This window comes from Lepidochelys kempii, chromosome 9, assembly GCF_965140285.1.
Source record: "Lepidochelys kempii isolate rLepKem1 chromosome 9, rLepKem1.hap1, whole genome shotgun sequence".
Taxonomy (NCBI): Eukaryota; Metazoa; Chordata; order Testudines; family Cheloniidae; genus Lepidochelys; species Lepidochelys kempii.
In genome coordinates, this window is record NC_136388.1 from 55,981,829 (window position 1) to 55,996,162 (window position 14,334).

The 14,334-nt window shown below is 51.6% G+C and overlaps 1 protein-coding gene across 1 annotated transcript in view; it reads right to left on the minus strand.

Annotated features, from left to right (window-relative positions):
- CROCC2 (ciliary rootlet coiled-coil, rootletin family member 2) overlaps positions 1-14,334 on the minus strand; it is a 215,380-nt gene that overhangs the window by 55,068 nt on the left and 145,978 nt on the right. The window contains exons 27-28 of the mRNA XM_078854217.1: positions 13,551-13,902; positions 12,785-13,086 (exon numbers count right to left, since the gene is read on the minus strand). Of these exons, the coding sequence (XP_078710343.1) occupies positions 12,785-13,086; positions 13,551-13,902 (654 nt within the window). The remainder of the gene's footprint in view (positions 1-12,784; positions 13,087-13,550; positions 13,903-14,334) is intronic.

Sequence of the window (14,334 nt, forward strand, 5' to 3'; positions counted from 1 at the left end):
ATGGGGTGTCCCCACTTCCCAGGGGCCTGTGACGAGGCTACAGACACCACTATTTGTATAGGCTTTGGATCTTCAGGTGGAAGCTGCTATCAAAGCGCATGACATAAACCATCATTAAAACACCAGAAAACAGGATCAGGCTCCAGGTCAGCACAGCAGCAGGAGTGTAAGGGGAGGCAGAGTCTGGCTGCTGGTTTGCAAATCACAATCCAGTTACCTTCAAAAGAATATTATCAAACTCAGCCTGTACTCTTGGCCACAAACAGCCCTGAGTGTCTGTAATCTCCTGGCCAAAGACAGCTCCCCATTTCCTGCTAGTTTCCATTATGTTCTTTGCCATTTATGCTGCAGGTGCCCAAACTTTGCCCAGCTAAGCTGCATGGGCACCCTGCCAGAAGCCCAAAGGCTGAACCTAATTTGCACAAATGGCACAGAGTGCAGCTATCCTCCTCTTCAGTATGGAGCTGAGGCCTACAGAGACCGCTGGTTCCAGCATTCAATGCTACATCTTGATTGGCATGGCCAGCTGGCAGCACAATGGAGCACGGCAGGCAGGGGTCTGTAGCCTTCATATTAAAGACAAGGGGTAACATTTTCCACAGCACGTAAGTGAGCTGGAATCCTACATCCCATTTTCAAAAGTCACTTACGTGCTGTGGAAAATGTTACCCCTTGTCTTTAATAGGGAAGTGAGCTTCTGCTGGTAGAACTTGTGGGACTTGAGGCCTACTGAAATCAATGGGAATCCTTCAGTTGATGTCAATGAGCATTGGTGCAGGCTGACAGTTTGGGAGTCTTAAGGAAGGGCTGTACACAGTAATCATATGAAAACGACACACAGAATGTTAATCAAACCATCAGACCTACTTTAACTGTAAGGGAATACACCTTCCCTTGTGTTCACCGAGAGACACAACTGGACACAGCTGCTCACCTCAACTCTAGCAAACCTCAGCAGCCTGATGGGATGGGGAAGGCAGGAGCACCTCAGACTCAATAGTTTAGAGCCATAAAATACTAATTGATTTCCCAGTCCTAGAGAAAGCCCTTCGGCTGCGCCGGAGCTTTGATTATTATGACAGTCCATGTTTTTTATATTACTCTTGTATAAATATTTATGCATCTTTATAAGAACCATGTTTTGAGCAATTGGACACAACAGAGGAAGGCCAAAGGGGAGGGGGCTGAAGGACCAGAGAATGTTGCTATATAAATGCCATTAAAGTCAATTTGGGGTCAAACTCAGCTGGTGGGGTCATGTAATGCTGAGCATGTCGTTGGGCTGGCCTGGTGGTTTGCCATGGGTCCCTCGCTCCACGGAGTCCTAGATGGGGGGTGTTCAGCTCCTGTTGCTGTTGAGTAGCTGTCTGCCCAGTGCCTGCAGAGGCATGGATGGGCTCACTGACGGAGCAGCATGCAGACCTGCTAAGACAGATGGTGGCTAACACCCTGGAGAGGTCAGCTCCCCAGCTGCTGTCAGCCAGCATCTCACCATAGGAGTCACTGGGCCAGATCCTCAGCTGGTGCAAATCAGCCCTAGCTCCACTGGAGCCAATGGGTCAGATCCCCACCTGGTGTAAATCAGCCCTAGCTCCACTGGAGTCACTGGGCCAGATCCCCAACTGGTATAAATCAGCCATAGTTCCACTGATGTCGGCAGGCCAGATCCTCAGCGGGTGTCAGCATTGCTGTGCTGGAGGTGAGTTGCTGGAGGGGAGTCAAGTTACAGCAGCTGCAGATCAGGCCTGGACACTGTAAGGGTGGCTGAGAGGGCAGGTGGCAATATCCTCTAAGGCAGAGGTGGCCAAACTACAGCCCGCGGGCCACATCCAGGCCACAGGACCCTCTTGTCTGGCTCCTGAGCTCCTGGCCTGGGAGGCTAGTCCCTGGCCCCTCCCTTGCTGTTCCCCCTCCCCTGCAGCCTCAGGTCACTGTGCTGCTGGCGCATTGCTCTGGGTGGCGGGGCTGCCTGACCCAGTGCTCTGTGCTGCGTGGTGGCATGCCTGGCTCCAGCTGGGCGGCACGGCTGCCTCTCCTGGTGCTCTGGGTGGCACGGCTGTAGCACCGCCAGCCACCAGTGCTCCAGGCAGCGTGGTAAGGGGGAAGGAAGCAGGGGGGGGTTGGATAGAGGGCAGGGAAGTTTTCACTAACAAGGTCAGCTCCCAGACTGCTGCGCTGGGCATCACAAAATGCGGAAGAGATGGCCAGCCCTCTGTGGAGATAGAGGCGGTTAGGGACTATTTAGAAAAGCTGGACGTGCACAAGTCCATGGGGCCGGACGAGTTGCATCCGAGAGTGCTGAAGGAATTGGCGGCTGTGATTGCAGAGCCACTGGCCATTATCTTTGAAAACTCGTGGCGAACCGGGGAAGTCCCGGATGACTGGAAAAAGGCTAATGTAGTGCCAATCTTTAAAAAAGGGAAGAAGGAAGATCCTGGGAACTACAGGCCAGTCAGCCTCACCTCAGTCCCTGGAAAAATCATGGAGCAGGTCCTCAAAGAATCAATCCTGAAGCACTTGCATGAGAGGAAAGTGATCAGGAACAGCCAGCATGGATTCACCAAGGGAAGGTCATGCCTGACTAATCTAATCGCCTTTTATGATGAGATTACTGGTTCTGTGGATGAAGGGAAAGCAGTGGATGTATTGTTTCTTGACTTTAGCAAAGCTTTTGACACGGTCTCCCATAGTATTCTTGTCAGCAAGTTAAGGAAGTATGGGCTGGATGAATGCACTATAAGGTGGGTAGAAAGCTGGCTAAATTGTCGGGCTCAACGGGTAGTGATCAATGGCTCCATGTCTAGTTGGCAGCCGGTATCAAGTGGAGTGCCCCAAGGGTCGGTCCTGGGGCCGGTTTTATTCAATATCTTCATAAATGATCTGGAGGATGGTGTGGATTGCACTCTCAGCAAATTTGCGGATGATACTAAACTGGGAGGAGTGGTAGATACGCTGGAGGGGAGGGATAGGATACAGAAGGACCTAGACCAATTGGAAGATTGGGCCAAAAGGAATCTGATGAGGTTCAATAAGGATAAGTGCAGGGTCCTGCACTTAGGACGGAAGAACCCAATGCACAGCTACAGACTAGGGACCGAATGGCTAGGCAGCAGTTCTGCAGAAAAGGACCTAGGGGTGACAGTGGACGAGAAGCTGGATATGAGTCAGCAGTGTGCCCTTGTTGCCAAGAAGGCCAATGGCATTTTGGGATGTATAAGTAGGGGCATAGCGAGCAGATCGAGGGACGTGATCGTTCCCCTCTATTCGACATTGGTGAGGCCTCATCTGGAGTACTGTGTCCAGTTTTGGGCCCCACACTTCAAGAAGGATGTGGATAAATTGGAAAGAGTCCAGCGAAGGGCAACAAAAATGATTAGGGGACTGGAACACATGAGTTATGAGGAGAGGCTGAGGGAGCTGGGATTGTTTAGCCTGCAGAAGAGAAGAATGAGGGGGGATTTGATAGCTGCTTTCAACTACCTGAAAGGGGGTTCCAAAGAGGATGGCTCTAGACTGTTCTCAATGGTAGCAGATGACAGAACGAGGAGTAATGGTCTCAAGATGCAGTGGGGGAGGTTTAGATTGGATATTAGGAAAAACTTTTTCACTAAGAGGGTGGTGAAACACTGGAATGCGTTACCTAGGGAGGTGGTAGAATCTCCTTCCTTAGAGGTTTTTAAGGTCAGGCTTGACAAAGCCCTGGCTGGGATGATTTAACTGGGAATTGGTCCTGCTTCGAGCAGGGGGTTGGACTAGATGACCTTCTGGGGTCCCTTCCAACCCTGATATTCTATGATTCTATGAAGTTCGGGGTGGTGGTCGGGGGCGGGGGTGTGGATAGGGGTTGGATGGGACAGTGGGTGGCAGTCAGAGGCAGGGGTTCCAGGGGAGGTCAAGGAAAAGGGGTGGTTGGATGGGTCAGGGGTCCCGGGAGGGGCAGTCAGGAATGAAAGGAGGGGTTGGATGGGGCAGTGGGGGGCAGTCAGGGGCAGGGGGGCCGGGGGCAGTCAGGGGACAAGGAGGGTTGGATGGGGCAGGGGTCCTGGGAGGAGGCATTGGGGGGGCTGGATAGGGAGCGGGAGGGAGAAGCAGGGGGGCTGGATAGGGAGCGGGGGCTGGGCCATGTCTGGCTGTTTGGGGAGGCACAGCCTCCCCTAAATGTCCCTCCATACAATTTCAGAAACCCGATGTGGCCCTCAGGACAAAAAATTTGCCTGCCCCTGCTCTAAGGAAATGCAGCTCTCCACGTGCTCCTGCCCCTCCATGTCCTCTTTTCTTGATTCTCCTTGCCCAGCAATAGAGCTTGGCAAACTACAGCACTGCATGGGTGCTCGGCTCCCTGGCTGTGGAGTGTGTGGGGAGAGCAGTGTCTGGAGGCATAGTCTAACTCCTCCATGGCCTGATGTGGCCTGGCATATCATGTCTGGCCCACTTTCCTGCCCAGGTTGTGCACACATCCCACATGGCTGCACTGAGCTGACTACAGCAGTGAGCAATGCCTGACTTGCTTTTCAAGCATGTGGCATCTCATGTGCCATTCCTTGGCAACATTCCTCTGCTCCCCCAGCACCTAAGAGGGAAGGACACACTGTGAACTGACCATATTCCTCCCTGAGTCAGCCCAAGGGTGGGAACACAGCTTCCATGTCTCCTATGGCTGCTCTGCTCCCTACGCCACCCTGGCGTACAGGCAGAGCTGAAGAGAAAGAGGGGTGGATCTGGTGCTGTGAGAATCTCTGGAGCAGAGTCCTCTCTCTCCAGGGATAAGAACTGAAGGGAGGGACAGTTGGGGAAGGAGTAACATGAAGGGTCAGGGAAGGAAGGCCAAGGCATGGAATATAGGGAGGGCAGAGAAGAATGAGAAATAATTTCCCACCATTCCTTGGCACTGCCAGTGCCCATGCCCTACAACCAGACCACAGCACCAGAACAAGGGGGTGTTCAGCGACAGTCAGCAAGCAGTGGCAGCCAAATAAATATTTTTCCATGCAATAAGCCTTTGGAACCTGTTGCCGCAAGGTATCACAGAGGCCAAGAGCTCAGCAGGATTCAGCAAAAGGTTAGACAGGTCTGTGGAGAACGAGAATCTCCAGTGTTATAACAAGGAATAAAAAAATAACCAGGTGTTTTGGAAAGGATCTAAACCCTCCAAGCTACAGGGCTTGAACTGTCCTGTAACTGACAGGGGGAGGAGAGGAGACTGAAGGGATGTTGCACCTTCTACTGAAACTGGTACTGGCCACTGTCAGAGCCATGACACCAGGCTGGCTGGAGCCCTGCTCTGGTCCAGTGTGCCAGTCCCATGTCCCTTTGTGCAGCACCTCAAGTTCTGAGGGCTAGGGCCGGCCCACAACGTTTTGGCACCTGAGGTGGGGAGCTCAAATGATGCCCCCATGCCCCCTCGCTTGGGCCAAAACTTTGAAAGGTCTCAATTCTGCCTTCTTCCTGTTCTACTCCCCTCATGGTACTGCTCTGCTACCTACCCCAATAAAGGAGAACTAACAACTTAAAATGCCTTGTTCAAAAATTTTAAGGAACACTTAACTTTCAAACACCTGAACAGCAAATGTAACTTTTCTTGTCTGCATAGTAAACACTGGCATTTTTATCTGTTTGAATAATCAAAGTAGTGCTTTCCATGCCTTCTTAGTTGCAAAGATTTGAACTGCTTCCTGCTGAAGGTCCACAATCTGGGCCAGCTCATGCTTTATTGAGATGGTTGCAAGGCCGACCAGTCTCTCCTGTGTCATTGTGGAGTGTAGATGTGTTTTTATTAACTTCAGCTTGGAGAAGCTGCGTTCTCCACTGGCAACTGTTACAGGAAGTGTTAGAAGTATGCGCAGAGCAACAAAAGCATTTTGAAAGAGGGTGGTCATCTTATTTGTTCACATATATTCCAGAACAGCCTTTGGAGTTGATCCTGCTGAAATGTATCTTGAAAGGGCTTTCAGTTCATCACCTAAATCATTCACATCAATATCATGCATGTCATCATGTGTCAACACTGTCTCTAGTGACCTGCATTGCTGGTGTAGGTCTTCTTCAGGTATAGTGAGGAGTTTTGGAATATCATACAACATCCCAAATATACTGCTGTGTTCCCTGAGCTGCATGAAACATTCTTCAAGTGACTGTATTGCACAATCTAGCACCTGGTTAAAGAATTCAATTTTGAACTGTTGTTTGGGGTCTCTTATGGAATTATCCTGTGCCTCGTAATCAAAATGTCTTCTTCTTTGGTGACTCTTGTATTCTTGAATGGATGGGAAAATAGCTTCAGTGTGAAGTTCCTCTGCCAAGTTCTGTGCACTCTTCAGAACGTTTTGAAATCCCTCATCTGACCGGTAAGACTGTAGGTATGACTTTGCTTTGTCCAGGTGTTCCATTGGTCCAGATTTATCAAGGTCAACACCTTGGAGTCTCTTGCTTACACTGTTTGAAATAAATGTTGTATCATGCCACAACACTAAGCCACACAGAAATTTGAAGTTATGTATGTTTCTGGTGATTCCATTTCCCTCTGCCACTGTTCTCTCACAAACAATTCCTATCATAGCATTATCCTCCATAATGGCAACTATGGCATCATCTATCTTCCCAGTTTGGTGTTTGATAGGCTTTATTGCCTCCAGTTGACTTTCCCATTGAGTGGCACTCAGTGGTTTCAGTGTCAGAAAGGATGCTCCCAGATTGGGGGGAGGGATAGCTCAGTGGTTTGAGCCTTGGCCTGCTAAACCCAGGGTTGTGAGTTCAATCCTTGAGGGGGCTATTTAGGGATCTGGGGAAAAAATTGGGGATTGGTCCTGCTTTGAGCAGGGGGTTGGACTACATGACCTCCTAAGGTCCCTTCCAACCCTGATATTCTATGGTTGCTTCAAAATTTGCCATCGATGAGTTGATGCAGAGAAAAATACATAGATGCTTTTGTGACACAGCATGGCCAGAAGGCAGCAGGAGAGTGATATTGGAGAGATATGTAAGTCCCAGGATGAGGAGAAGCCTTATTCCCTGTAGAGGGAAGAAAGGTTTCTATAGATTAATTAAAAGCACCTGAAGCCAATTAGAGCACCTGAAGCTAGTCACCTGATAAAACCCCCCTGCCTCAATCAGCCAGGGAAGGAGTTGGAGCAGAGACCAGTTTGGAGGAGTTGAAGTAGAGGAGAGTTTGGAGAAATGCTGTGGCTGGCTAGAAGACCAAGACCCTAGGTAAAGAGACACCAAGCTTGTGCAGAGAGACAGGGCAGGAAGCCCCACAAGCTGAAGAGCAGAAGAGGGAAGTAGCCCAGGGGAAGGAAGCACTAGTTCAAGTGGTTTACCATTATCCCTAGGGCCCCTGGGCTGGGACCCGGAGTAGAGGGCGGGCCCGGGTCCCTCCCTCTTCATTACCCTTCTCTGGGTTACTAGTGGGACAATAAATACCCTAGTTCAGGGGCAGGAAACTGCACCCTGAACCCCCACAAAGGAGAGGAAGCGCGGGACCCATCATAATCGTACTGGCAATTTGCCACACGTGATGTCAGAAGTGGGATCTCCGCGCTGGGGACTTAAACCAGGGTTAACCAAAACCATCCCATCCCCAAGATGGACGACATGGTCAAGGCTCTAATACAAGCCACTACGGCCCAGCAGGAAGCTACCCAAATCCAAGCAACCGCCCAACAGGAGGCGATTCAGGTGCAGCAGGAGACTAATCGGCTGTTGATGAATCAGGCTGCCCAGGACCGAGCTCTGCTACAGGAGTTGGCAAACCAGATGAAGGCCCTTATGGAGCAGAACCACAATTGCGATGGGACTCGGACCATAAGGGTCAGCCACTGCCTAAGAAAATGACAGGGGAGGATGATGTATTGGCATACCTCCTGGCATTTGAGAGAACAGCCTGGCCCTGAGATCAGTGGTCTGGTATCCTCACCCCATTCCTGTGTGGAGGCCCAGAAGGTCTACTACGATATGGCTGCAGAGACTGCGGAGGATTACTCCCAGCTGAAGGCAGAGATCCTGGCCAGATCCAGAGTAACCACGGCGTTGCGAGCCCAGAGCTTTCATGAATGGCAGTATACAGAGGACAAGACACCCTGATCGCAATTGTTTGACCTGATCCACCTGACCCGGAAATGGCTGAACCCCTGAGGCCCTCAGCTCTGAAAAAATGATGGAGCTCGGTACTGGACCGGTATATGAGGGGGCTACCACCAGGCTTGGGTTGGCCAGAATGACCCCTCTACCTGCGATGAGTTGGTCTCCCTCATGGAAAGACAGCTGGCAGCCCGTGAACTGTTCCAGACCCACAGTATACCAGGAAGACAGACCCAAACCCAAGGCCCCAGATTGTCGAGAACTACAGAAGAACCATAACTGGGAGGAAAGACACTGAGGAATGGCCCGAGGCCAAGAAGGGACCTGGGGGGGCCGACCAAATAGCCCCAGGCAGAGGGTGGCAACAGGGATAAGAGGTCAGTGTTATGAGTGTGGGGAATTGGGGCATATAGCAGCCCAATGCCCCAACAGGAAAGAGCCTATGCAGTGCAATCTGGGGGATCCTGGGGAACAATGTGGCCTAATCAGCCTGGTAGGGGTTGCAATGACCTCACATGGGTATACAAGGTCAGTAAAGATTAACGGTATTGCGACCATAGCATTAGTAGATTCCAGGAGTGCTGTCACACTGGTCTCGGGGAAGTTGGTGGGGCAAGACCAACTAACCAGGGCCAAAACCACAGAGGTAACGTGCTTTCATTGCACCGTAAATTTCTACCCCACAATCCCAGGACGGATTGAGATCCAGGGAAACACTACTAGGGTAACTGCAGGAGTGGTCCCTGGGCTCCCCTACCTGGTCTTAATGGGTAGGGACTTCCCCAGGTTTGAAAACTTACTCCAGTAGAGCCAGGGGAGGGTAGCAACCCCCGGGCTGAGACGGAGGCACCTACAGATAGCCTCACCCCAATTTTTGCCGAATTTTCCCCAGAGCTATTTTCATTCCCCGGGAAACCCCGAAAGTCTAGGTGGGAAAAGAGGGCAGATAAAAGGCTAGGGACCAGGATTCTAGCAGAGAACCAGAAAGCCTCCTTTGTTGGTAAGCGAACCCGTTCAGGAGGCCAGGAGACAATTCAGGCCAGTGAGGACTCAGGTGGTTCCTAGCCCAAGCAAGGGCAACTCCAGGGGCGGAGAAGAAATAGGTCCCCTGGAGTTAGGTCAAATCAGTACAGCACGTGAGAATTTCGGGCAGGACCGAGCCAATGACCTGCTATATGCAAATGTGAGGGAGGAGGTAGTGGAAGTAAATGGTGTACCCGTGGAAGGAAAGACCAAAGGCCCAAGGCCGTATTATGTGATCAAACATGATCTGTTGTACCGAATAGTGCAAATTGGAGGGAAAGAAGTAGAGCAGCTCTTAGTCCCACGGAAACACACAAGGGCAGTACTAGAGTTAGCTCACAGTCATTTATTTGGGGGACATCTAGGGGTAGACAAGACACTTTAGAGTCCTAAGAAGATTTTATTGGCCAGGAATACGCACGGAGGTCCAATGCTATTGTATCTCCTGCCCGGAATGCCAGTTGCATAGTCCCTGACCTCACTTGCGGGCCCCATTAGTACCTTTGCCTATTATTGAAGTCCCTTTCGAAAGGATAGTCATGCACCCAGTGGGCCTGCTGGAAAGATCAGCACGGGGCCACCGAAATGTATTAGTCATCCTTGACTTTGCCACACGGTATCCAGAAGCCATTCCTTTAAGAAACCCCACATCCAAGGCAATAGCAAAAGAACTACTTCAGGTTTTTGCCAGAGTGGGCATCCCTAAGGAGATCCTGACTGACCAAGGAACCTCTTTCATGTTGAAATTAATGAAGGACTTATGTACCCTGCTCTGCATCCATGCCATACGGACCTCAGTCTACCATCCACAAACAGATGGACTGGTAGAACGGTTTAACTGCACCCTTAAAGGTATGATCCGGCAGGTGGTAGCACAGGATGGAAAAGACTGGGATACCCTTCTACCATACCTAATGTTTGCAATACGGGAAGTCCCCCAGGTGTCCACCAATTTCTCTCCCTTTGAGCTACTATACAGACACCACCCACGCAGAATATTAGATATCGCCAAGGAGGACTGGGAAGAACAACCCAACCCAGGAAAGAATGTCATTGAGCACGTGATACAGATGAGAGAGCGAATAGCTCGAGTAACCCATATAGTACGAGAACATTTGGAAAAAGCACAAGAGACCCAGTGGACATATTATAACCGCCGGGCGAAAGTATGGAAATTTCAGCTGGGAGAACAGGTGATGCTGCTAATGCCGACAACGGAAAGCAAACTCCTGGCCAGCTGGCCTGGGCCATATGAGATAGTGGAAGCCACTGGGGAAGTGGACTACAGGGTCAGACAACCAGACCACCGAAGACCAGAGCAGATCTACCACGTAAACTTACTGAAGCCCTGGCATGACCGAGAGACATGCCTGGTCATTCAGAGAGCTCCACCTCAGACGGACGACCCACAGGAGCAGGTGAGGATATCCCCCGAGTTATCCCCAGAACAACAAACAGAGGTCATTGATATGATCCAACGGAACCAAGATGTTTTCTGTACACAGCCGGGCTGTACGACACTGGTCCAACATTATATCATCACCAGGCCCGGAATAAGGGTGATGATAAGACCATACTGGAAGCTAAAAGAGAGGAAATTAGGACAGAAGTGAAGAAGATGTTGGAACTTGGGGTTATTGAAGAATCCCACAGCCAGTGGTCCAGCCCTATCGTCCTAGTACCCAAGCCTGATGGCACCCTGAGATTTTGCAACGACTTCCGGAAGTTGAATGAAGTATCCCAGTTCAATACCTATCTGATACCATGAGTCGACGAACTAGTTGATCAGTTAGGCAAGGCCCGATACCTAACCACAGGATATTGGCAAATTCCCCTGGCCAAGAACGCCAAGGAGAAGACTGCTTTCTCTACACCTGATGGCCTGTTCCAATATACTGTCCTCCCTTTCGGATTCTATGGGGCCCCTGAAACATTCCAACGACTTATGGATAAATTGCTGCAACCCCATGCCAGGTATGCTGCCGCCTATTTAGACCATATAGTCATCCACAGCCCTGACTGGGAAACACACCTAGGGAAAGCAGAAGTGGTACTAGACGCCCTGCGGAAGGCCGGCCTCAGTGCCAACCCTCTCAAGTGCGTGATAGGACTAGCTGAGGTGAGATACTTCGGGTATATAGTAGGGATAGACTTGGTAAAACCCCAATGGAACAAAGTGGAGGCAATACAAGATTGGCCTCGGCCAGTCATAGAATCATAGAATATCAGGGTTGGAAGGGACCTAAGGAGGTCATCTAGTGCAACAAAAACAGTATGCGGAATTCTGGGTTTTTGAGTACATAAGCCATGGCTTCTCCACTTTGTCACCATTGGGGATTTCACGGCAGTAATGTGTTGGATGGAAACGCCTATTTTCATTGTCTTTGGGGAACATGAAGTTTTTCACTTGCTGTGGCCCAGGCAGTACAAGGAAGTCCCTCAGGCTACTGCTCAAGTGGGTCCACAGTCCTGCATCATCTAGACTTAAGGAACTAAACTCAGCAGCAGCTGTTTCTTGTGCCTCCACCACACTCTTCTCTGATCTACACTTTTCTTCAGGAATGTGCATGGTTACATCCATTTGAGATGGAGATATGGATGCTGCAGTAGCTGCCAGGTCACCTGCACTCTGACTAACTGGAAGATCAGGCATCTCCTCACCACTCACATCCTCACTGGGGCCAGAAGGCTCACTGTGAACATTTGTGTCTATGTATCTCAGGAGAGCTCCTTCCTGCTTAGATAGAAAAGCTTCCTTTGCTTGCTTTCTTTTTTTGAATGCTGCCCCAGATGGGCATTTTCTTCTTTCACTCATGACTGCTGTTCTGTGCCAGCTATAGCTCTCAACACTCAATTGAAGGGGACAAATAAGCAGGCTGGTAGCAGGGCCTGAGTGAGGGAAGATATCAGCGTCTTAAGGGCCAAACTGGCTCCTACTACTTCAGTTGACTGCCTGTTCTCCTCAAGTGGGTTCAGAGAAGCAGCAGGAAACAGGAAGCTCCCTGAGAAGCTGGTGTTAATCAGCCCAGGCTCCTGGGGGTGCTAGAGAGATACATAAGAGGCTCCTCCTCCTCCTTCTCCCTGCAGCTCCTGCTGCTTTCTGTTATTCCCTTTCACCTTTTCTCCTGCCTGCCTGTTATGTCTCTTGTGCCCTCCTTCCTCCAGCACAGCACTCCACCATCTCTGTGCATCTAGAGCAGAGAGAATACATATGCACCAACAGCAGACACAATTTTCTACTCTCTGGGTCCTAGCGGTGCCCACCTCCCCCCCCACATAATCTGGCACCTGAGGTGGCCACCTCAGTTCGCCTCATGATAAGGCCAGCCCTGCCGAGGGCTGTGTCTCATGCTGCAGTGCTGGGAGTGACTGTGCTGGTTAGAGCTTGGCGGACAAGGCGCAGATTGGAAGCTACATTGAGAGATTAAATGAATAAGGGTAATGCTTGCATGCAGTCCTGGACAGTACCAAGGCCTCGTTTCTGCGCTCATTTTAACTGAAAGAGACAGGACTTTAAAGTCCTTGTACATTTGTTTCAGTTAATTCAGCAATCCAATGTGGGGGCAAATCTCTGTCAGTGTTGCCAGTGATCATGATGCTGAGAATGGCCTGGGTGCGAGCAGAGAGTGGGGAGTTTGTGGAGGGGCAAGGGGACACCATGGGAGCAGAAAGGAGATGCTCTTACCCTCTCTCTCTGAGTGTCTCGCAGCTCCTGCAGGAAGTCTCTCAAGGCTTCTCGGACTCCATCCAAGTCAGGCTCGCTAGCACTGTGCTCCCCTTGGAGAGGGGAAGCCCAACCAAAGGGGGAGCGGGAACGGCTCCTCTCTGGAGAGCCAGTGCAGGAGGCTGGAGTCCGTTGCCCGTCAGTTCCTGTGGTGGCAGAGAAGAGCTCAAAGCCTGAATGCCAGGTGGGTGTGTTAGGAGAGGGACCGTCAGGCAGGCCTAGACCATCCCCATGTGATAATGGCAGGGGGCAATATGGATTATCTGGTACAAGACAAGCGTGTCACTACAGCCAGAGAACTGCGGTTCTCTCCTCAGCCCAGCCTGGGGATAATCCATGCACGGATTCAGAGCCACCCCCTCCAGAAATTGCTGCTAGGTTGGATTTCCAGGCAGACCCCTGACCCCTCTGTGGCTTTCCTCTTTCAGGGCAGGGATAGCTGCCTGACACTCAGTTTCCTTCAAATGCCACCCTCTTCCCCTTCAAAATGACTGCTGCCATGGCAATACCTTTCCCTCTGTGATGTATCTTCCCCCACTCTGGAAGGCTGCTGTGGCTTGCACACAGGCCCTGCCAGAGCAGCCCTCACCCTCGAGCACTGGGGAAATGTCATGCAACTCTTGTGACGTGTAATCAGTGCTCCAGTGCAGTCACACACACGGCACTCTGTGATCTGGCCTACTCAGTCTGTCTCCCAAACCCAGCTGAGCCCTCCAAGGCTGCTGACCTTTGCTAGGGGAGCAGGGTCTCTGCGGCAAGGGGCTCTGCCCGCCCAGCCCTAGTGTCCGGCTCACAGCAGAGTGCAGCACCCCCAGTTTCGACTCCACCTCCCTCTTGGCAGCCTCCATCTTGGCCAGCTCTGTCTCTAGGCCGTGGAGGCGCCCCTCGGTGGTGCTGAGGCGCAGCTGGAGGCCTTTGCTGGCCCCGCCGGCCTGCTGCAGCTTCAGCTCCATGTTGTGGAGCTCATCCTGGAGCTTCTTCTCCTTGCTGTGACTCTCGCCCAGGCTGTCGACCAGCCCCTTTTCTCTGGCTCTGGCTTCCCACTCCACCTCCACCAGCTTCCTCTGCAGGCTCAGTACCTGGAAGGGAGTGCACTGCAGAGTAACTGCCAGGCCCTGTCTGCATATGGTCCACCAGAGAGCATGCTGGAAGGGACAGGAGGAGTGCAGTGCCTCGACACACGCGCAGCGGCCAGGAGCCTCCCAGCGCATACCCAAAGACAGCCCTCTCTGCAGCACGGAAGCGCCCATAGTTCAGTGCACAGGCTCCCAGGCTGAGCTGCTGCTCTCCATCCCACTGGCAGAGAGAGCCCTGGGTCACTCTCTGGAAACCCCAGGGCAGTGTTTACAGGCAGGCGCCAGGGAGTGGAGTGCTCTCCCCTCTGATGCAGGGCTGCATCCTCAGGGTGATGGAAAGGAACAGGAGGGGAGGGGAACAATCCTTGAGGTCTCCCACAGGAGCCTGGTGGGCCTAGCTAGGCTAATCTAGCAATGGCCTAGTACCCTTCCCTC